This window comes from Phaenicophaeus curvirostris, chromosome 6, assembly GCF_032191515.1.
Source record: "Phaenicophaeus curvirostris isolate KB17595 chromosome 6, BPBGC_Pcur_1.0, whole genome shotgun sequence".
Classification (NCBI taxonomy): domain Eukaryota; kingdom Metazoa; phylum Chordata; class Aves; order Cuculiformes; family Cuculidae; genus Phaenicophaeus; species Phaenicophaeus curvirostris.
This window is the reverse complement of record NC_091397.1, coordinates 48009200-48032699: the sequence shown is the minus strand read 5'-3', so window position 1 is coordinate 48032699 and position 23500 is coordinate 48009200. Positions and strand designations below refer to the sequence as shown.

Below are 23500 nucleotides of genomic sequence, written 5' to 3'. Positions count from 1 at the left end.
AATTATGTTTACTTATGTTTGACTGTAGTGAAAAATGAAATAATTCTCCTATCCTCAAAAGTCTCTCATTAAAAATACTACAGAGATAACTATTTTCTAGTATAAAGGGAAAGAAGGGGGAACTGAAAATTTTTCAGCCTCATCTGTGAGAGAAAAATCAATTTATTTGAAAACAGCTCCTCATTTACATGGAAGGAAGGCCATGAAGATGACCAGAGGGCTGGAGCACCTTCCGTACGAGGACAGGCTAAGAGAGTCGAGGTTGTTCAGTCAGGAGAACAGAAAGCTCTGGGGAGACCTTATAGCAACCTTCCAGTTCCTGAAGGGGCTACAGGAAAGCTGGGAAGGGATTTTTTACAATGGCATGAAACGATAGGATGAGGGGGAATGGCTTTAAACTGGAAGGGGAAGATTTAGATTAGACATTAGGAAGAAGTTCTTCACGACGAGGGTGGTGAGGCGCTGGCACAGGTTGCCCAGGGAAGCTGTGGCTGCCCCATCCCTGGAGGTGTTCAAGGCCAGGCTGGATGGGGCCAGGCTGGACCCAGTCTGGTCTGGTGGGAGGGGTGCCTGCCCATGGCAGGTTGGGTGGAACTGGATAGGCTTTAGGGTCCCTTCCACTCTAAACCATGCTATGATTCTATGATATTTTACTCTTATAATTCTGCAACTGTGCCAGAGAAAGTGAAATATGGAAGCTGGATTTGTAAGAAAATACTAACTCAATAATGAATATATGGTCAAACACACACAAAAAATGAGACTAACCTTGTAGCTCAGTAACCAAGTGTGGGAGGGGAGAAACGATGATTGTTACAGAACATGGTGGAACCTGTCACAGTGAGACAAGGCTCAACTCAACTGCTTTACTCAGTACAAGTGGATATATGTTCAAGTATAGACATTTTCTTACCCTTGGTATGAAAATGTCAGTGTGCACGAGTGAAAAGAGAATTAACATCAAATTTCTTATGAAACTGAAGAAATCTGTGACAGAAACTTTTCAATTATTGAGCGAGATTTATGGTGAAGAGATCCCAAAGATCAGGTTGGTGCTCAAAGGAAACCATTTTTTGTCACTAGGAGTTGTGAAAGCAAAAATGACAGAGATCCTCAACAGCCTTTCAGAAAATGATCTGTGGAATTGCTTTGACCATTGGCAGCATCATATGCAGCTGTGTGTTGACTCAGAAGGGAATTATTTTCAAGGTGATTGTAGTTGATTTTCTTAATTTGTTAAATAAAAAGACTTTCATGCACAGTCTCATTTTTTTTATGTTGGACCTCATATTCCTTATTTTAGAAAAACAATTAAAAAATAAAGTCCTATTACAATCAATCTTTTACTTTCCCAGATTCACCAACATTTTTAAGGTGTTCTTGGAACTCACCTGTCTCAAAAGCTTCATATCAAACAGCACAAAGGCAATGTAGAAGAGAGATGCAAAACAATTTAGGAAGTTGAACTGCAATTAAAAAAATCCTTGTTATTAGTACTCAACCAAAAGTTCAAATGCAGAATATTATCTAAATTAACAGTTACCTTGACTAAATAGCATTTATGAAGACGTAAAATTAAAATTTTTCTTACCACTGTTTTTAAAACTTAGGTCAGAAAAATCATTCTCAATATTTGTTCTACTCAGATTTTCTTTTGACAAGCGCAATGCTTTCCTAAAGACAGTACATAAAGAAATGTGGATATTAAAAACACATCACTTTCTACTTAACTTTCACCTTTCGGCAGTTTCCGTTAGGTAATGCAATAAAATGGATGTATTCATCTTAGTTTAGTGTAATGATTCTTTTTCCCCCAAAGAAATACTTTATAAAAGTATATGCATTAGATGACATCTCTCACATGTACAATTGTTTCACAATATATGTTAGTTGAGCTTTATTCACTTCAAATGGTTTTATGGACAAAAGAAATATTCCCTGCTTCCAAAATGAGACATAATCACAGCATTGTGCCTGAAAAATCACAATGTAGCTCTGAAGTAGGACAAAACTTTTCCTAATCACTATCAGTGCTGGAGCTCATGGTTGACATAAATAATACTGGGGAACGCAGAGAGCCACTCATAGGTTGAAAGTGAATCTTGGCACGGTTTACATTTTAAATTTCATTTTTTTTTAATTAGTCTCTATAAATTTCCTATAGGGAAAAGGAGAGAGTGCTATTTTTTGAGAAAGGTAGGGACAAAGCAATATTTGATGCGTACAAGAGTTTAGCTCTAGAGATTACCAGTAACAGAAGGATAACAAGCAGGCTAAAAAACAGTAATAAGCATGCTGAGTTGAGGGGGGAAAAATGGAACTCCGGGGGAGGACTGAACAACCTTAAGGCTCAAAAGAAGTCAGTATCCACAGCTGCTTTTACTGAACATCTTCTCTAAGAATTCAAGACCTACAGCACACTTCTTTAGAATCAGCATTGTGATATACACCTATAAGAGCAATCAAACATATACGCATACACACACACAAAAGCTGCTTGTTCAGAACCACAAAGTAAGTGCACCAGTATATCCTATAAAGCACACAGGAGCAGACTAACAGGCATATACCTCCAGCACTCTTTGAATGGTTGTCTGAACATTAGTACAGGTGGAAGTTAATACATGAACTTTTTAAAACACAGGTTTACCATACAATCTTGCAACAAGTGGAAAGACTAGTTTGCAGCTGAAGACAGGATCACATCAATTAACAGGAAAAATTACATAGACAGAATACTAATGTACGAACAAATCAATACAAATAAAAATCCAGCTCTCTACCATAAAAAGAAGCATCAAAAACAGTCTAGCAGTTAACTGTAAGCACAACAGAAATCCTGTGTACTCTGATATTTTGTGGTAGTTTTTGGCTTTGAATAAAACTGCAAGTCAGTGAGGTAATGCTAGAAAAGCACTAATAAAACACATGACAGGTTCTCTTTCTAAATCCTTTTAAAAGCTGCTTATACTACATACTTACCACCAAAACCTTCAGAATTAAATGATTCTGATATGAAGATTCCAGCCTGTGATTTTCTAAAACATCAACAAAATTACTAATCAGTAAACAGCAGAAGCACTTATCATGTACTAGGCATTGTTAATACAAAGAGTAAACACACATTTTTCCTCCCCCTACAAATTACTTAACTAATAGTTCACAGGGAATAGTTCCTTCAACACATTGTGGCAAAAGGAATTTATACTGCACCAGTACCCTGCTTAACCTCTGTCACCGTAGTGAGTTACATAAATACTGTTGCTGCTGTGAAAAATCAGCTTAAACAAACAAACAAAAAATCTATGTTAAAAAAAAAAAAACTTAGGTTGCCTGATGAAGACATTTTAGTCTACCAGATCAACACAACTGGACAACTCACATACAGGCTTTTTCTTTCGGTATAGTAAAAAATTAAACAAAACAGTCAGCTGAAACCTACATATGAATTTAAAAGCCATTATTTAAATAAAATCCTTGAATAGTCATAAACAAATGAAGAAATTGATTGTTTTTACTATTGCTGCTGTCAAGCTGAATTTGCTGAGCAAATAATTTTGGCACATAAAACCGATCTCCACTTCAACACTTCTTTGTAGCCTGTGTTCTGCATCAATCTCCCTTTCCTTTAAGCTTTCTTAGGTTAATTTTCTGGGCCTCCAGCTTTACTAACCTGGATTACGTCCAGTAAATGTATGCCACAAGACATTTTCAATTAGCTTCTGTATTAACTTTTCTGAAATTGACTGCACGTGTCTGTAGAAGTGCTTAAACTCAAAATAAATACTAACATTTCAATATCCTTATGCTAGATTACAAAACATAAGACCCAATCTACTAAATAAGTCACAGACACAGGGAAAACAAGGCAGACTATTACAACATTTCTCCTCCTCTGAGAGTGCCAACAGTGGTGAAGGGGCTGGAGCACAAGCCTTATGAGGAGCAGCTGAGGGAAGTGGGGCTGTTTCGTCTGGAGCAAAGGAGGCTGATAGGACACCTTATTGCCCTCTACAACTACTTGAAAGGAGGTTATAGTGAGGTAGGTGTTGGTCTCTTCTCCCAAGCAACAAGTACCAGGTCAAGAGGAAATGGGCTCAAATTGTGCCAGGGGAGGTTTAGATTGGATGTTAGGAAAAATTTCTTCACTGGAAGAGTAGTCAAGCACTGGAACAGGATGCCCAGGGAAGTGGTTGAGTAACCATCCTTGGAGGTGTTGAAAAAATGTGTAGATGTGCACATGGTTTAAAAGCCATGGTGGCGCTGGGATGAACTTGGAGTTTGTTTCCAACCTTACTAATTCTATGGCCAGAGGAAGATATCTTGATAGGGATGTGAAATCCCTGTCACTGTTCTAGCATACACAAACACTCTCAGATGGTCTTTAGTTGATGTTTTTAGATTTTGTTCCATCATCTCAGTGCCTCTGCACTCTGCAAAGATACATCATAAGACTAAGTAATATTCAGCAAACCCAGACCGTGGATGCAAGCTGCCAAGACAGCCTTTCCTGCCATCAGCCTCTCAGCTCCCATCCTCACAATCTCACCTCGCCTCTTGTGCCAGCACTATGACTGATAGAGCCAAAGAGCTCAATCAGGGAACCAGAACTTCTGTACGAAAGGCAGAGGGAGGCTGAGGACGAAGGCAGGATCACCCCTTTTGATGGCATGCTGGACTCAGACCAAATTAAATCAAATATGAAACTACAGACCAAAATAAATTAGCCATGAAACTGCAGTCTCAGAATGTCCAAAATAAGAAGTTAAAATGGCCACCTCTTTTATCCCACTGTAAAAGTCTACTTCAGGAAATTTCTTTAGCATTCCATTGAACAAGATTTCACAGTAACGTATTCTACAAAGAAACAAATTCTAAACATCTGGGATTCTAACTTTAAGGAAGAATAAACAACTTTCTTACCCCATGATGTTAAGAATTCAGCAGCATACCGATAGATACGGTTCATGATTTCGATTACAACAGCATATATGATACTGGGCACATACAGCATCAAGCTGCTGAAGTTAGACTCGTTCTCTTCATGATAATCCAGAGCCCACTGTTCCAAGTCAAAATAAATCATCATCACATACAGTGAGAAGTAGAGGCAAAGGCACACAAATGGTAGCGACACCAGGTAAATCCGTATCTGTCTCCTAATACTTGAGTACACTGGTTCTTCTCTCCCAGTGATGGGATTGATACCCAGGACACCACGAAAGCCTGGTCTTGGTTCTTCAAACTGCCGTTTCATCAACAACGTCCCCCAACGGTACGACATGATGGCACAAATACGCTTCCAAACTTCCAGAATCACAGTGGACCAGAGCAGATTGAATGTGGCAAACATCACGTATTTGTCATAGTCTTCCCACGCAAACACATAATAAGGAATACCAATGACAGCCATTGGAATCAAAGCAAATGTGAAGTACTCTAAGAAGCCAAAGTAGAGAGCAATGGTTTCGCCAAAGTAACTGCGTATCTCATCTGCAGAGAAAAATGAATCAATTAAGACTACACTTAACACAGATGCCAGTATAATATCAAACTTGACTTTACATGAATCCCTTAGCCCAACTGACTTTTTTTCTAAATAATGGATAGGAATATTGGTTGGGTTCTTCCTCCTTCTACCATGTTTCAAAAACTCAGAAGGTCATTTAATTTTTTTTCATTATATATATACATACACATATATTCAGATGTTAGGAACGTCAAATATCTCAACACTTACCATACCAATGTCAGATATCCAGAGGGAAAAAAAACCCAAAACACTAGCATTCTTAAAAAATGAATCTGTCAATGAATGCCTATGATGGCATGAAAGACATGTGGCATAAAAACATACTTTAACAGTGTGTGACACCTTACGTCTGAAGCTTCTCGCTGGTTTACATGCACCTCAGAAACAAATCTGTTTCAGTCTGCTCAAGGCCAAAAAGGACTAGCTGTGCTTTGCCAGCCTTCAAGGAACTAAAGGAATAGATCAAAAGGTACATTGAAATCTCAAGTGCTACACGTGTCTGCACACTCAGAATGAGCGCAGTATTTGTACAGTACTTACTACACAGGAGTTTCACCCCTGTCGAGGCTAAATCCTGGAGTAGAAGTTAGGAAAGACCCTCGGTCTTCTCACACAAACTGAAAAGAAAAAACTTTCCAGAAGAAACCCTGCACTTTATTTGTAGAGGAGTTAAGTCTTCACATACCTAAAGGTTGATAGCCAACTTTGACTCGGCCATACCAGCTGTGACGGAGCTTTTTCAACTCTTCTCTATCATGCAGTGGGAAAATCTGAACTAGAATGCCACTGGTCAATAATCTTCTTACTAGGAAAAGGAAAAAAAAGATACCTAAAACTCCTTCAAAGGACACTGAAGCTGATACAAGCAGGCAGGCTACATTATGTACTTGGTAAGTCTAAAGTTACTTTGAAACAAATGTAGCATTTAAATCCTGAGAGCAAATAAAGTGTCTGCATGTTAGTTAAAAATCCATTATAGAGAACAGTTCTACTTATTCCTATAAAGGCTGTGCTGTCCACTAGAAGAGAAAAAGTAACTTTTTTACATCTATAAACTATTCCATAAGTTTGCAACAGAATCAACTGCATTCTGAATAACAAAAAGCGCTGCAGGTCAGAACTGAAATGCCATGAGTAGTTTTGCGTGGGAAGGTCTGGCTCTGGCATTTGAGCAAAGAAATTTATAATGAATCAAACTTACATAGCAAAAACAAAAGACTACATTGAAGAGCCACTGTTGTATTAATTATGGGAAAGGGAGTACAAATATCTTTGAATGATCAATTGAATCTAATTCATAACTGAAAATACACCTTCATTGCAAACAAACCAAATATTCCATAATTTGTATTTAACTTTGTTATAGAAAGTAATATTACCTGCGTTGATAAGCAAATTGCTCCACAAGCTACAACCGTAGAAATATATAAAAAAAAAAAAAAAGAAGAAAGAAAATAAATCCAAAAACAAGAGAGGAAAGGCACTGGAAGTTGTGTGAGAGTTTTTTTACCATTTCCAATCAGCAACTACTTGACATAACTAGAAAAATACCTTAGCTATTTAAAAAAACAAAACCTATAAACTCAGACTTGTACATTTATTTCATTTCTTGAACGACTAACATACACAGGCCTGTTTCTTCGACGACCAGCACTAATGACTAAAGAACATTGTTATTAAAAGGACATACAAATATTAAAATATAAACTACCCTAAGAAAATGCAGCATCTCTGCCAATGAGCTAGCTGGAGCTGCCAGAAAAATAGCACTAGCTCTCCTTGCTTCTTTCTCCCATGAAATGAAAGAGCTCTCGAAGCAAAGAGCAGGTTAAATGAAATCAAGTGGATAAAATACAACTTACTTCCTTCATATTGTGAAATATGAACACTGGAACACTATTAATCATTTTTATACAGAGATGCTAAGTGTGTAATTATATATTTTTTAAAAAATATATCTTTTTGGTACTAATTATAAAAATAATGCATGACATCAATATACATGAAAATTATCTGGCTTAAAAGAACAGAAAGCCAGAGTCTCAGCACCCCAAAACCAGTCAGATTGGAAAGCCCTCTGGAAGCCCAACTTCCTCCTCAAAGTAGGTCCAGCTTAAATCGGGCTGCTCAGGACCTTGTCTAGTCAAGACCTGTAAGTCTCCCAGGACAGAGATATCAGAACGTCTATAAAATTTTGCTCCAATGTTTGATTATTGTCATTGTGAAAAGACATTTTCTTAATACCTACTCAGAGTTTCTCTGATTGCACTGTGCATCCATTGCCTCTTGTCCTATCGCTTCAGAACATTAAGAAAACAAAGCTGATCAAAAACAGTGGGACTTTAATGTCTGAAGGATTTCTCTTCATTGCATGAAAATTAATATATTTTCACCATGAACATGATCCTACACAAACACAAGGAGTTACAGGCAAACTGCATGACTTACCAATTGATTTTCCTGGATAGAGCTTTGCCTGAGGATATCCAGGTATCATTTTTTCATCTTTTGCTCTCAAATTTTCAAGTTCATGTTTAATGATATATTGACATTCAGCCATTGTAAGGAAATTGTGATTGTCATCTAAATCAAACAGAAGGTAGTATGAATTTATGCAGCTTATGAAGACATCTCTGGCAGCAAATAACTATTCAAAAATGAACAGAATCAGAAAAAAAAAAATGACAATTACTACCCAACAACTTCTATTAGGGAAACCTCTGCTTTTTCAAACTAAATGTCTTGGGAAGAAGTTTTCTTTAATCAGCATATGTTAGCCACTGCGTTTTTGACTCCCCATGTGGAACTGAGAGAACAAATCACTCGAGAGACAAAGACACCCCTGATGTACTATAATAATCAATGGGGGTTAGGTTAGCATAGCAGCAAGTACACTCTTGCCTTGTTGAAAGACTCTTACTTAGGTATCCACTATTTGCTGATCTCAGAATCTCCCTATCCCTTCATGCCATACAGCTCCTGAAGTATTTTCATAATGAAAAAAAGTAAGATATTGGGATAAATCTCCTTTTCTGTAAGCATTTCACACCAAATACCACAGTATCTTGCTCTTTATTGCCTATACAACATAATTATAAGCCATTTGAGACAATTACTTCTGATAAAAATACAGAAACAAGGTAAGAAAATAGGAAACCTTTCAAAAAATCCCAAATTTTTAAGAGCTACAGCAACAAACCTATTGTTGGCCCCACCAATTTATCACCAAGGAAATAGTCTGGTTTCCTTTAGATAATGACCAATTGATATTTTTCTCCCCTTAGAAATAAGAAACTATAGTAATGGCCTTAAATAAGGCAAGTAAGAAGTCAAAACAGTGACAAATCTCTAATACCAAGAATAAGAATACAATTATCAGTTAAACTGGGGAACTAGAGATATTAGTAAGACAACACAGGCTGCAGGGTTTCTTTTGTAGGTGACACTTTTTTCACCTTATCTAAGCATGGTCAACTATTTTATTCTCTGATCGGATCAGTTTTAATAAAGAAAAACGATCAGGAGATGCAGCAAAACTTAGCCTTTAGGTTTACAGAAGCTGGAGTCCCAGCTGCTACTAGAGAATCTGTTTGCAATGACAATCAGATTACCATCAACAATGTAAATTTATGAAAAACATAAATACTACCTTTGGAACTGACAATTCTTCTCAAGACTTCCTAATTTCAGGAAAGCAAGGTCACCAAAAAAAACCCAAAACACTGCAACAGTGACTGAACACAGCAGCAGTGTTGGATAAACTGGCACTACACAAGAAACAAAACTTTATTATTGTTTCAGACAGATCCAAGGACCCTTATATTAAAAATGTGGTGAAAGGCATCACTGAAACAGGCACATAAAAAGTATCACCATGACTAAGCTGGAACTCCAATGTTTACCTGGATAGCAAAATGCATTCTTTCACTTCAGGGGAGGTTAAATATATTACAGGTGCTACATTTAAAAGAAAATTTTACTGTGTTGGACCTTCCACAGGAAAAGGATTTCGCTAATCATGCCCAAATTCATTGAATACAGTGTTATTTAATTATCTAATTCTGACTCATGTTTAAATCTCATAGAGCAAAATATTTCTATTTACTCCAGCTAATTATAAGATAATAAGCCTCAAAGCTGGCTAACAGGTGTTAATAAGAAATTAAATTGCTATGTTAATTCATAACATTCATTGTAAGTCCTGCACTCATGTTTATCAACTATATCTTCTTGTCTTATTTTCAATAAAAACCTTTCATACAAATAAGAGACTATTTGGAGTATAAAAATAGCATAAAGTAAAACATAACTAAAAAGTGAAAGTTGTGAAAGAGAATAAAAATTCCATGGGTAAAAAAAAGAGGGTTTTTTTCATGGCTTGTTCTTCCTATTTCTGTTCACTGTGTCCATTCCAAGAAGTAGAAAGACTGAAAGATTTAACAGTGTAATTGCTTATAATCTTTAACAACAGCTTCACAATGACAAAGAGCCCTGACATCACTTACCTGCAAAATCTTTGAAAGTTTTCCTACTGCTGTATGTAAAAGTTCTCATTGAGTTATCATTACATTCCTTCACCAAACCCACAGCTTCCGCTCCCAGCAACAGCCTTAAGTGGGAAGCTCCAACGAGATAAACATTTTCATCTCCGTTTTCCGTAACCAATGGTTTAACCAGCAGTTGTGCCCCTTTAAAGTAAAAAAGGCAAAATAAGGAAGAGAATACATAGAAATTATGTCTCAAAAAAATAGTATTTTAACATCCATCACATGCAACCTAGTTATTATGAGTGCTGAAGCTGCATCTTTTTAAGAGCAGAAAGAAGGCTTCAACAGCACCTGACATGGCGTGTTCACAATCTTGAAGTGTTGACCCTGTGATTTAGCCCTGTTTCTGTGGAAGCATATGCAGACAATGAACAGGAAAAACGGGGACAGTTTTGACCTGCTTCCCTAACGCTCACACCTTGTAAGTCACCAGCGCCTCTGCAAGCAGTCCCACTCATTTTAAGGGGACTAGGCTCTTAAAGCAGAAATGTCCCTGACTTATCTAACAGACATCTGAAAGCAAGTTTATAGTCATAAACCAAATAGCCTCAGAATTATTACTTACAATAAGATACAAGCTAAAACAGCCATAAATCATGCCTTTCTAAAAATGTACAAAAAGGAAAAAAAGAACAATCAAAAAGTCTAAGGAATTATGAATTCATTAGTTTAACTTTGATTCCTGCATGTATACTAATACAAATAATCTAAGTCTTTGTAAAAGTCTACAAGCTAGCAAAAAGAGAATTAAAATCCAAAATGGATTTATCAAGATTCAATTGCTCCCTGCTAACTTAATCTTGTTCTACAACATGGTACCAAGTCTTATCGAAAGAACAGTAGACGTGACACATAATGGTTTTGGCAAAATTTACAATGTTCTCATAAGCAACAACAAAAAAATGCTCTAGACAATTACTATAAGAACTTATATCAAAACTAGGTCAAAAGATAAGCTATAAAGCTTTCACCTCAAGAATGAAAGGGTTCTAGAGTTCAATAGGTATGTGACACTCAGTAATAACGGGGTCAACAGAGTTCTGTTATTACATTTTCATGACACCAGCATGAAGATCTACTCTTCCATAAAATTAAGCAACTTCAAAATGGCAAAATGGAGTCGAATTGGCTAAACAATAATCAAACCGCAAATTACCTGGAAACTAATTTTGTGTATTTGTTCATAATACAATGACACCTAATTTGCTTTCAAAGAGTTACACAAGATCCCACTGTACTCACCTCCATTTCCTTTTTTGTCCACAATTCGTTTAGTGAACCATGCTACGGTTTCCTCTTTGGTGCCTTTTGCAAGCTCAATCACTACAAGAGGCCTGAAGTTAGGCTCAGAAGTATCTAAGAAAGACCAGCTTTCCGACATCTTTTGAGAGCTTGCTAAGTACAAAAACAGAACAAAAATGCCAGTGTTAAAAAGGTATTTGGTATCAATCTTAGAAACTCAAAACTTTACTGTAGTGGTATGCCTGTGCTTAGCAAAGTGGCAGGTGCCTATTTCAGTGGACCAGCTGAAAAAAGGAGTTTGAGTAACCTCTCCAGTTGTCACTTGGCAAGATGTTACCCGTCTCCAGCAGCATTTATGCCCTACTCTAAGCAGGAAAATTGTTGTTGCTATGTATAGCAAAAGCAATAGTGATGAGAAAGCAAATAAATATAGAAAAATAAAGAAAAATAAGGACAAATGAAAAAACAGCTTGCAACTTCCTACGTTGTGTTATTTGTCAGAAAATGAAAACATTAACAGGAAAGAGCATTAGACAAACTGATATCTACACCCAATAATCTTCTCCTGGTAAGCTTGTACAAACATATTATATGCTTAAGGAGGAACTTCCTCAGTTAATCTTGTGAAGCTTCAACCATATCAAGGAAACTCACACCACATTGAATAGGTGAGCAGGACACCTATCATATAGATAGGCAAATTATACACGAAACACTTAAATGACTTCTTAAAAGATATAAAACAAATGTTCCGTGGCAAAGTCCAGCTGCAGAGTGTTGAGCATCAGCATAGCTTTATATGTAAATAAACCACACGATCTAAGTGAACGTTCATGGAATCACAGAATAATTTAAGTTGGAAAAGGCTCTTAGTCTAACTGCAAACCTAGAACTGCCAACTCCACTACTAAACCCTAAGTGCCACATCTACAGGCTTGCACAGGGGTTCACGTGTACAAATACTCAAAGGTGAATGATAACAGAGGATATCATGGCCAAAGCCAACAATTCTGTAAACTGTAAAAACAAATACATCAACTGGCTTCAGATTATATTTAATAAATCCATAATTGTAACACGGGGCCCTTCTTGTACTCCCAGCCAAGAGGTAACTTTATTGCTGCCAATAAAAAGGGAGTTGAGCTAGCACATACTTCTGCCTTTTTTCCTCTGGTAACCACACATAAACTAGAAGAAAAATGCAAGGAAATCCATTTCAGTAACACCAGCATAGCTAAAATGTTTGCCAGTACCTTTTCCTCCTCATTCTTCTTCCCTTCCACTTGTCTCCCTTCCTTGTAGCCTTCTCTTCTCCCCCCCTTCCATTACTCCTCTTCCAGCTGGAGCACCTCTGCTATGAGGACAGGCTGAGAGGGTTGAGGTTGTTCAGCCTGGAGAACAGAAGGCTCCAGGGAGACCTTTGAGCAGCTCCCAGACCTGAAGGGGGCTACAAGAAAGCTGGGAAGGGACTTTTTACAAAGGCATGGAGTGATAGGATGAGGGAGAACACCTTTAAATTGGAAGGGGAAGATTTTGATTAGACATTAGGAAGAAATTCTTCACGATGAGGGTGGCGAGGCACAGGAACAGGTCACTCAGGGAAGCTGTGAATGCCCCTTCCCTGTAAGTGATCAAGTCCAGGTTGGATGGGGCCAGCCCAGACCCAGTCCAGTGGGAGGTGTCCCTGCCCATGGCAGCAGGATTGGAACTGGATGATCTATAAGGTCCCTTCCAATGCAAACCATTCTATGATTTCCTTCTCCTTCCCTCCCCAGTAAGTCAAATATTGGTAAAACCATTCTTTGCTTGAAATGCCAAGGCAGGGGTCAGCTTCTAAACCACTTTCCAGGACACTTATCACATTGTTTTCTCATGAATTTTGACTTTGGCATCTAAAAAAACCCCAGAACTATAAACTAGGGGTGGGAATATTTTTCTTGGTTATTTGTTTCCAAAGACTTTTCTTATTTCAGCCTCTGAGAAAAAAAAAAGACTATCCCCAATGTCATATATCAGTTAGGGTGAAAAGCTCAAAGAATGGGGCAGCAAGAACATACACAGGCCAAACAGTCCCTGTTTTCTCAAGAACAAGAATTAGGAGAATGACCACTTGGACTGAGCCCACATAAAGGAGGAATAGGTGTTTGCATGATATTTTCCGAAGTATCATGCTTCTAGATGCCAATCCTACAGTTTCACTCCAAAAACTTGCTCCGCTGTGCCTCTTGGCCAGCGATGGGAAAGAGACCCTTGGAGGTGCAGGAGCAGCAGGTAAGAACTGACTGAAGGGGCCCAGAGGAGCCCTGATGAGGGGCTGTGCTCATTGCTACAGAGGGCATGAAGCAACCCCCAGGGACACCATGAAGGCCCACCCTAGGAATCACATAAAGCTTCCTTCCCTCGGATGCATTCCTTCCTGACCCCAGAGTTGGCGATTGGCTAGTCCCTCAGTATCTGAGCAAGACCTGCCTCCTCATCCCACAGGCTGGTCCTGCCTCCCAGCGGATGCCTAAGCCCTATTCTCCCTCAACCTGGAGCCATCTCAAGGGCTTCCGAGAGTGGTCATGGCCTGATCCATGGGGCTGACAGGCTCCTGTGCCTGGCAGGACACTGCTGGCTGTTCCAAAGCACCCTTGCAACATCTTTGTATCCCATTGCTTACAGCTGTTGCTACTGGCTCTCCAGAGGATGAGAACAGAGAGCTCCTTAATTGCTTCTCCAGAAGGCATTCCCTCAGTCCCCCGCTGGGGTTGGTGGTTATTCTCAGCTCCCAAGGAGCCAGTGTCTGTTCACTGAGGGCTGAAGCAGCATTTCCATCCAGTCTTTCAACGTGGCCCCACCAGAAGCTGGCTCTGCAGCAACAAACCTCCAGCAGCTTCTTCCAGCCTCCACTCTTCCCCCCTGCAAGGAATTTCACCGTCTCCTCAAGGACTTCCATTTGGAGGTCCCTGGGCTGCCTGCTGGCAGGCTGGCTGCAGGACACAGGAATTTGCTCCCTTTATCCTGCCTTGGGGCATTGTCACTGCTGTGTTGTCAGGTGGCAATGTTCCAGTGGGGTTTGCAGTTTGTCTCATCTGCCAGTTCATACACACACAATTCTGCAGAATTTGGATTTACAGCTCTGGACCCAAGTATCTGTGCCTAAAAAGAAATCTACTGCATTAATGAAGTATTATAAACCTTTTAGATGGACATCCGTACAAGCAGAATGAATCAAAGGAAAACATAATCAGCAATTAGGCACTGTAACCGTGATTGCCAATGATTGACGACACCACTCTGCCTTACCACATCACTTTCCATCGTCAGTTTCATTTTTTAAAAGAAAGATAAAGCCTATCACACTGTGCATACTGCAGCTTCTATGGAATATAAATAATGAAAAGCACTAGATAGTTATTAGGTACTGGTAGTTAACGGTATCACTTGAGAGAACAGTTATCTCCTGAGAACAGCCTTTGCATAAACAGCATGCCTACCCAGTAAACTCAGCTCCTATCATTTATTGAGAATCACTGTCCTTGGCACAGTGACTAAGATTTGTTATTTTAAGGCTTATTACTACTGAAAACCATAATAGGGCTGAAGCACTCTTCCCACCTGCACTTGTGATTTCCTGAACCACAACAGTGGTTAAACAGACATTTAATGCCTAGTACAGATCCTGTGGGATGTAACTTGGCCTCTTCTCCTATACTTAGTGCAGTGTAACTTACAACAGGCCCAGCAGAGAGGGGAACAGGGATGAAAGAATCACAGAATCACTAAGGCTGGAAAGGATCTCTAAGATCAAGTCCAACTGTCAGCCCAACACCACTGTGCCTGCTAAACCATGTCCCAAAGTGCCACATCTACACATTTTTTGAACACCTCCGTGGGTGGCAACTCCACCACTTCCCTAGGCAGCCTGTTCCAATACTTCATCATTCTTTCAGGAAAGAAATTGTCCATAATAACCAATCTAAACCTCCCCTGGCATAACCTGACACTATTTCCTCAAGTCCTATCACTTGTTTCTTGAGAGAAGACACCAACACCCACCTCACTACGGTCTCCTTTCAGGTAGTTGTAGACAGCAATAAGGTCTCCCCTCAGCTCCTCCTCCCTAGGCTAAACAACTCCAGTTCCCTCAGCCTCTCCTCATAAGATTTGTGTCCAGACCCTTCATCAGATATATATGGTGTGATATGAGGATGAGCATGGATCCACCAGGAGAGGGAGGAAGGGGAACTTACAGGGCTGAAGCCTTACCCTCCCCATTGCTGCACGTGTTTCTGAATCCCATGACGCCACCAGAGCCATTTCACCTGCGACAGCTCGGTCACAACTATGACTACCATGCTGGGGACTATTATGCTTCTGGACAGAGAGAGACGAGAAGATGGGCTTAAGAAAATGTCACCGTTCTTGGCAAAATATCCTGACCTTTTATAGCCAACACTGATGCGGTGAGTAAAGAAATTGCTTCACTGGAGAAATATGAGTTTTAGGGAGGGATTTAGGAGGCCTGTCAGAAGCAGCTTTACACAGAGACCAAGGACTGCTAATCCCAACTGCCCCAGTCACAAAACTGTCAGGGGGCTGCACAGGGCTTTAAATTGGAAGGGGGAAGATTTAGACTAGATATTGGGAAAAAATTGTTCACGATGAGAGTGGTGAGGCCCTGGCACAGGTTGCCCAGGGAAGCTGTGGCTGCCCCATCCCTGGAGGTTCAAGGCCAGGCTGGATGGGGCCTTGGGCAGCCTGGGCTGGCGGGAGGTGTCCCTGCCCACGGCACTAGGGGTGGAACTAGATGATTTTTAAGGTCCTTTCCAACCCAAACTATTCCGTGATTCTATGACTCCAGTTTTTGTCATAATAACCGCTTCTTGGATCAAGGCGAGCCCGGGGGGCGAAAGAGCGGGGGGAAAGAAGGGAGGGGGGGATGGGGAAGAGAAGGGGTGGCACGTAGCGGGCACGAACGGGCCCTCGCCCCGCAGCCGAGCCGCCAACCTCCCCACCTGCATGACCGTGCGGGGTGGGCGGGTAAGGGGGGAGGCTCCTCCCCTCGCGGCGGCAGCGTAAGCAGGGAGAGCCCCTTCCCGCCGGGCGACGGACCCCGCTCCCCACTCACCGCCGGCTCCACATCCACATCCACATCCGCGGGGCGGGCCGGGAGGCGGGCGCGGGCGGCACGGGAGCAACGCGGCGGACAGCGCCCTGCGCTCTGGCCACGCCCCTTGCGCACTGGTCACGCCCCTTGCGCACTAGCCACGCCCCCTCCCCTATGGCGCAGCCCCCGGTTGCGTCGGCCACGCCCCCTCCTCTTGGCCACGCCCCCTCCTCTTGGCCACGCCCCCTCACCCCCTGTCTTCCGGCTTCCCATTTGGTCATGTCAATCTCTTTCTGGAGTTTAAGCTGAAAACCCTGCGCTCCCTCTGTATGAGTTTTATTTTTAAGCATCATTTCCTACAGGAAAAAGAGGACACACGCCGAGAGAGTTGGGGTTGTTCAGCCTGGAGAAGAGAGAGAATACCTTTATAGAATCGTAGAATAGTTTGGGTTGGAAGGGACCTTAAAAATCATCCGGTTCTGACCCCTGCCACAGGCAGGTACACGTCCCACTGGATCAGGCTGCCCAAGGCCCCAACCAGCCTGGCCTTGAACATCTCCAGGGATGGGGCAGCCACAGCTTCCCTGGGCAACCTGTGCCAGTGACTCAGCATCCTCATGGTGAAGAAATTCCTCCTTATGTCTAGTCTAAATCTGCCCCTCTGCAGTTTATAACCATTCCCTCTCATCCTATCACTATAAGCCTTTGTGAAGAGACCCTCTCCAGCTTTCCTGTAGTCCCCTTCAGGTACTGAAATGTCACTATAAGGTCTCCTCAGAGCCTTCTCTTCTTCAGGCTGAACAACCTCAACCCTCTCAGCCTGTCCTTGTATGGAAGGTGCTCCAGCCCTCTGATCATCTTTGTAGCCCTCTTCTGGACCCATTCAAACAGCTCCACATCCTTCTTATGCTGAGGATTCCAGAACTGGACGCAGTTCTCCATATGAGCTCTCACAAGAGAGGAATAGAAGGGCAGAATCACCTCCGTTGACCTGCTGGCCACACTTCTGTTGATGCAGCCCAGGACACGGTTGGCCTTCTGGGCTGCAAGTGCACACTGCCAGCTCATGCTAAGCTGCTTCTTATAGCAGCCTTCCAGTACTCAAAGGGGGCTATAAGAAAGCTGGGGAAGGGCTCTTTGCTGGGGAGAGTCTCTTTACCAGGGAGTGCAGGGATAGGACGAGGGGGAATGGCTTTAAGCTGAAAGAGGGGAGATGTAGATAAGGTATTAGGAAGAATTTTTTTACTGTGAGGGTGGAGTGGCACTGGAACAGGCTGCCTAGAGAAGTCGTGGCTGCCCCATCCCTGGAGATGTTCAAGGCCAGGCTAGGTGTGCCTTTTTTTCTGACTGTGAAAACTCTCACTTCTTGAAGAGAATGGCAATAACAGAGACGTGTTTAACAAAATGAGGGGTTAGTCAAACTTTATTCTTATGTTTTGCATGTTGGAAGTCTCCATTTCCAGTGCATCTCATGAATATCCACAATGTCTTCATTGGTTTTGGTCTTCTAGGAGCCCTCTAGCCTTCTTTACCCAACATCTTCATTCTGCCAGTGGTTTACAAAAAAATCCTTTTAAAGCAGTCTCTGATAACTTCACTTCTGAGCTTTCAGTGGGGACTCACCAGTTACTTGGCCTTGTGCATAGTGTCATTCAAGATGAATGTCTTTTCTGGTATAAAATTAATTGTTGTACTGGATAGGGTCACCTAGTATCAATATTCCTTGATGGGACTGTCACGTTTTCTCAATGTCGTTTATCCACTAGGTGTCACATTCTGGCTATGCAATGAATTCTTAACCATTGACAGCCCTTTTCTATAAGGTTCTGAGAGCAAAATGTTATAGTGACTTGGCATTTTCCATTAGGAGGATTAGCTAATTTAAAGATGGATCAGATCGCCCACCTAAATTGCAAACTGCACTATCACGGTTGCTAGATATAAAATCCAGATTTACATCCATGTATGACTGTAGTCCCATGGTGTGATTCTGTTAGACAATCACAGTGTTTTCATGATGTCTCCCTGTCATTTACAGTGCAGACTTTAGCCATGGTATAATGGATGAGCTGTAGTAAGGCAGGGTAGAAAAAGGAGAGAGACAGAAAAGGATCCATCAAAATTTCAAGAGCAGAGGATTTTTTCATGCAGTAGTTAAACTTCTTCTCGCTGTAATAATAACTACCACAATACTTAACTAAATTAACAAGCCATTAACCTACAGTGAGGTGAAATTCTCTTTACATCAGGGTGAAACTATGCTCACCTTTGGGCAGCCTGGTCTGGTGGGAGGTGTCCCTGCCCATGGCAGGGGATTGGAACTAGATGATCTTTAAAGTCTCTTCCAAACCAAACTACCCTATGATTCTATGATTTCCTTCCCCCTGTGCCCTCATTGCCAGCTCTGAGGCTATGCCCAATACTTGCACCACCTCTAGCACTCACCAGATCCTTCTCTGAGCCCATTCAACCTACCAGCTTCACAGAAAACTAACCCTCTGGGGCTGATTTTGCTTTGTTCTATTTTAGTGATTTAAATAAGCTCAGAGAAAGGCTATATATGTTCAGGAACTGGCACTTTTCCATACAGCAAACCTTATTAATGCTAATGCACATAGATGTGCATAGTATGACGACCATACTTTATATAATCACATAAATGAGATTAATATTGGCTGTTATCTGAAGTCACCCGTACTAGTAATCATTCTCCTAAGATTTACCTTTACCTAGGTTTTGAGGCATACTGGAACATTCTGTTATCATAAAAGGAAGGACTTTTACACAAGCTAATGACATATTGGTTTGAGTGTAAAATGGATGAGGGACACCTAAAATTTAAGGCTAACATGGTAATTACATTGGAAATTTTGCTATTAAATTCAAATTCATGTGCTTGTCAGAGAAAGATATAGCGACATTTTACCAATCTTCAGTGGTGGGGTTTAGTAAGATTCTACAGGATTCCACAGGATCTTTCCAATAGTGTAATAAGCATTACTAAAATGTTTTTACATTCCTGCACGTGGAGGAGAAATTTTTTGAGTCACAGCTGGCACAATTTTCCTGCCAGGAATTTTTGTGTAAGTGTATTCAGGCAGTCCAAGCATTGTTGGAGTCAAAGTGTGGAAGATTTGATTCATAAACGCAGAGCAATGAAGCTGATCAATTTTAATCTGCAAGGTACAAGGAAGACACATTTCTTCCATTTCACACTGTGTCTAGCTGATTAGAAGCATCTAGTGTTATCTCAGGTTAACTATTTCCAAATTCAGTCATTAAAGAAAGACCAAAAACCCTGTCCTGTCAAACAAAATGGAAACAGCTTAAAAAGAAGGGGATCATTGTGCCTAAGCCTTGAAGAGGTGAGAGAAACCACTCTCAGATTATCATCCAGAAAGAGCAGGTAAAAGGTAAAACACCTGCATGTTATGTTAATCATCATTCATACAAGAATTGAAGGAAAGTGAATTAGAAGTCATCAAGGCCAACAGCATCCTGGCTCATATGAGAAATAGCGTGGCCAGCAGGACAAGGGAATTGATTTCCCCTGTGTACTCATCACGGTGAGGCTGCACCTTGAATACTATGTTCAGTATTGGACCCCTCCCTGCAGGAAAGACATTGAGGTACTGGAGAGTGTGCAAAGAAGGGCTACCAAGCTGGTGAAAGGTCTGGAGAACAAGTCTTATGAGAAGAGGCTGAGGAAACTGGGATTGTTTAGTCTGGGGCAAAGGAGGCTGAGGGGAGATGTTATTGTTCTCTACAACCGCTTGAAAGGAAGTTGGAATAAGATGGGTGCTGGTCTCTTCTCACAAGTAACAGGTGATAGGATGAGAGGAAATGGTGTCAAGTTGTGCCAGGGGAGGTTTAGGCTGGATATTAGGAAAAATTTCTTTGCCAAAAGGTTATTGTGCATTGGAACAGGCTGCCCAGGGAAGTGATTGAGCCATCACTCCTGGAGGTATTGAAAAAACATGTAAATGTGGTGCTTAGGGACATGGTTTAGTGGTGGACTTGGCAGAGGTAGGTTAATGGTTGGACTTGGAGATTTACTTGTCTTTTAAAACCTAAATGATTCTAAGATTCAAAGTTCATTCTGCTTGGGCAGAACACACTTGGTTTATTTGTTACTCCTTGGATAGAAACAATACTGTGCAGTCAATTGTTTAATTGCTATGAGGTAGATAGCAGAATTTATAAAGAACATGCTCTAGCAAAACTTGCAGAGACTGGATACATCAGTATCCATGATGCTATGACTGGGCCTGTGCATCACAGAGATCCCCGACTGCACCGTCTGATGCTGCCTTTCAGTACACTGTGTTTTTCAAAGAGCTATTTTAATAATACCTCTGCCTGGATTTAGGAACTGAAGGAAGGTTATACTAACCCTTAGCTAGGCTGCTAAATTATGATCATGGCAGAAAGAGCTTAACTAAACTTCAGGGGGAGGGGGGCAAGATCAGGAATGCAGCATTCAGTAGAAGTCCCTCCAGCTACTACCTTCAAATTAACACAAGATAACCATAAGATAAATCCCCTAACAGTTCTGCTCTGAGGGTTCTGTGTTATTGATAGGAATGACTGTTGGAGGGCTGAAGAAGTTAATGATTCCTGTTGTCTTTCACCCCTTGTGCCTGAATTCAAGAGCTGTTCAGCTGCTGGACAAAGAATGAGGCTTTAAGGCAAAGCAGAATCAGAGAGCATCAATATTACCAGCCATTCCAAACTACACCAGATATGCACATGGTGGTTTTTAGTGTGCTTCAGAAAATGCTTCATGTGTTCTTACAGACAACTTCATGAAAGTAGCTGTATAAAATGCAGATACCACATCTTTACTTTATATGGTCCATTTCACTCTAACTTTTAGGTAACTAGAAACATAACTTGAGAAATGGTCTTTTTTTGGAGCTCTTGATTATGAAAAGATGACTTGTGTAAGTTTTTCTGGCTGATTTTTCAAACTGTCATAAATTGATTTCTCTAGGGAAATACCTTGGCTTACACAGTTAGGCAAGGGCTGCAGCACTTACGCTGCCGGCAAAACAATCACAGGTTTGACAGCTGTCCAGCAGTTTTAAAATAAAGACACTGAGATCTGTCTTCTTTTCTTACAGTATACATTGTTGTGTTGTATGTTACATTTCATAGAATCATAGAATAACCAGGTTGGAAGAGACCCACCGGATCATCGAGTCCAACCATTCCTATCAAACACTAAACCATGCCCCTTAGCACCTCGTCCACCCGAGCGTTAAACACCTCCAGGGAAGGTGAATCAACCACCTCCCTGGGCAGCCTGTTCCAGTGCCCAATGACCCTTTCTGTGAAGAATTTTTTCCTAATGTCCAGCCTAAATCTCCCCTGGCGGAGCTTGAGGCCATTCCCTCTTGTCCTATCCCCTGTCACTTGGGAGAAGAGGCCAGCTCCCTCCTCTCTACAACCTCCTTTCAGGTAGTTGTAGAGAGCAATGAGGTCTCCCCTCAGCCTCCTCTTCTCCAGGCTAAACACCCCCAGCTCTCTCAGCTGCTCCTCATAAGGCCTGTTCTCCAGCCCCTTCACCAGCTTCGTTGCTCTTCTCTGGACTCGCTCCAGAGCCTCAACATCCTTCTTGTGGTGAGGGGCCCAGAACTGAAGGCAGGATTCGAGGAGCGGTCTCACCAGTGCAGAGTACAGAGGGAGAATTTGCTGGTATGTATGTAATTTCTTTGCTTCCTTGCTATCTGCTAGTATGAACTGTACATCTGTTCATTTGACTGTTCTCACCATTGCTTGGAAAATGACAAAACTATGTAAATCCATTAAACTACAGATATACTATTTCTGTTAATTGCTATTTCTTAGGGCCCAAGTGTGTCATTATTACCCTCGTGAGTCTAGTTTACATACTACATCTACATACTCAGAAACATACCTTCCCCTCCATTTTCAAATGATCCCCTGTTGATGCATGCAGGTATCTTCTGGTCCAAGACGTCAAAACAGAAATAAAAATGGCAAGACTTGAATAATCACTCTTCATTTTTTGGACCAACGTATAGGTGTGATCACTGGACTTTGCAAAGTTATGGAACTTGACCCCTTAAAAACTAACACCACTACCAAGAAAAAAATATTTAACTCATAAAAATATTACCATTTTAAATAATCAGCAAAACTGATTATTTAAATTAGTTATTAGTTCAATCAGGGCTGGCAAGCAAAGTACTGACAGAACAAGGAGGTGTGCATATGCTATTGTTAAAAGACTGCATGTGCCAATTTAGTTCAACATGTACTTTTGGTATCTATCTTTGTGAATGCAATTTCTGGTACAGTTTTTCACCATCTGAGCCCACACGGGTCCCAGTGCTGTCATCAAATGTTCAGAGCATGGGATAATAAAGATATATGGTATATTCTGTCAGTTTAGGCATTCTAAGTGAAACTGAAAAAACATTTAATCTGATCTGTGTGCTATAGTCATACATTCAGAAATACCAGAGACATAATGTTTGCAAATTGAAAGAAATTTTCTATTAATTCTAACTTACTAGAGACTGGTATATTATCTTTATCAGTATCAAGTGGTCCATTTAAAATTTAGTTTTATAAGTCTGTACAGCAAAACCTTGATTTTATCAGGGTCATTGAATTTGTCTTTTATTTCTGGAGTGTATAATTCTATAATCTGATTCAAAGCACCCTCAGATGTATCAAACCTAAATTCAAAATCTCTTTATTTTAGTGAAAATCATCTCCAATCAGCAATTAGAAATGCTACATGCTGGAAAACAGGAATCCTATTTCTGTTTTCATCATTTAGTTCCTTCTGAAGCAGATGTCTAATGTTTGTCAAGACAGAATGGCACAAATGTATAGTATTTGCCCCTTTTCAAGCCAAAGAAAGGATTGCTCCTTCGTGCTAGTACTCCAGTGAAATAAACTAAGCAGAACTTTAAATTAAAGAAGGATTCTCCATTTTTAATATCAAATGTCAAGTCAAGTGAAAGTCAAGAAAAGATTAACAATTAATATCACCCCTGAAAATCTTTTTTCCTGGGGGATCCAAAGTCGTATTCTGAAAAAGGAGCACAGAAT

General features: G+C 40.8%; 1 protein-coding gene across 1 annotated transcript in view; it reads right to left on the bottom strand.

The window, feature by feature from the left end:
• The window catches only part of ANO10 (anoctamin 10), a 122279-nt gene extending 105826 nt beyond the window's left edge, over positions 1-16453 (bottom strand). Inside the window, exons 1-8 of the mRNA XM_069860114.1 lie at positions 16436-16453; positions 11323-11475; positions 10039-10221; positions 7982-8116; positions 6219-6338; positions 4924-5493; positions 2983-3038; positions 1392-1466 (exon numbers count right to left, since the gene is read on the bottom strand). Of these exons, the coding sequence (XP_069716215.1) occupies positions 1392-1466; positions 2983-3038; positions 4924-5493; positions 6219-6338; positions 7982-8116; positions 10039-10221; positions 11323-11461 (1278 nt within the window). The 5' untranslated portion in view covers positions 11462-11475; positions 16436-16453. The remainder of the gene's footprint in view (positions 1-1391; positions 1467-2982; positions 3039-4923; positions 5494-6218; positions 6339-7981; positions 8117-10038; positions 10222-11322; positions 11476-16435) is intronic.
• Between the last annotated feature and the right edge of the window lie 7047 nt (positions 16454-23500).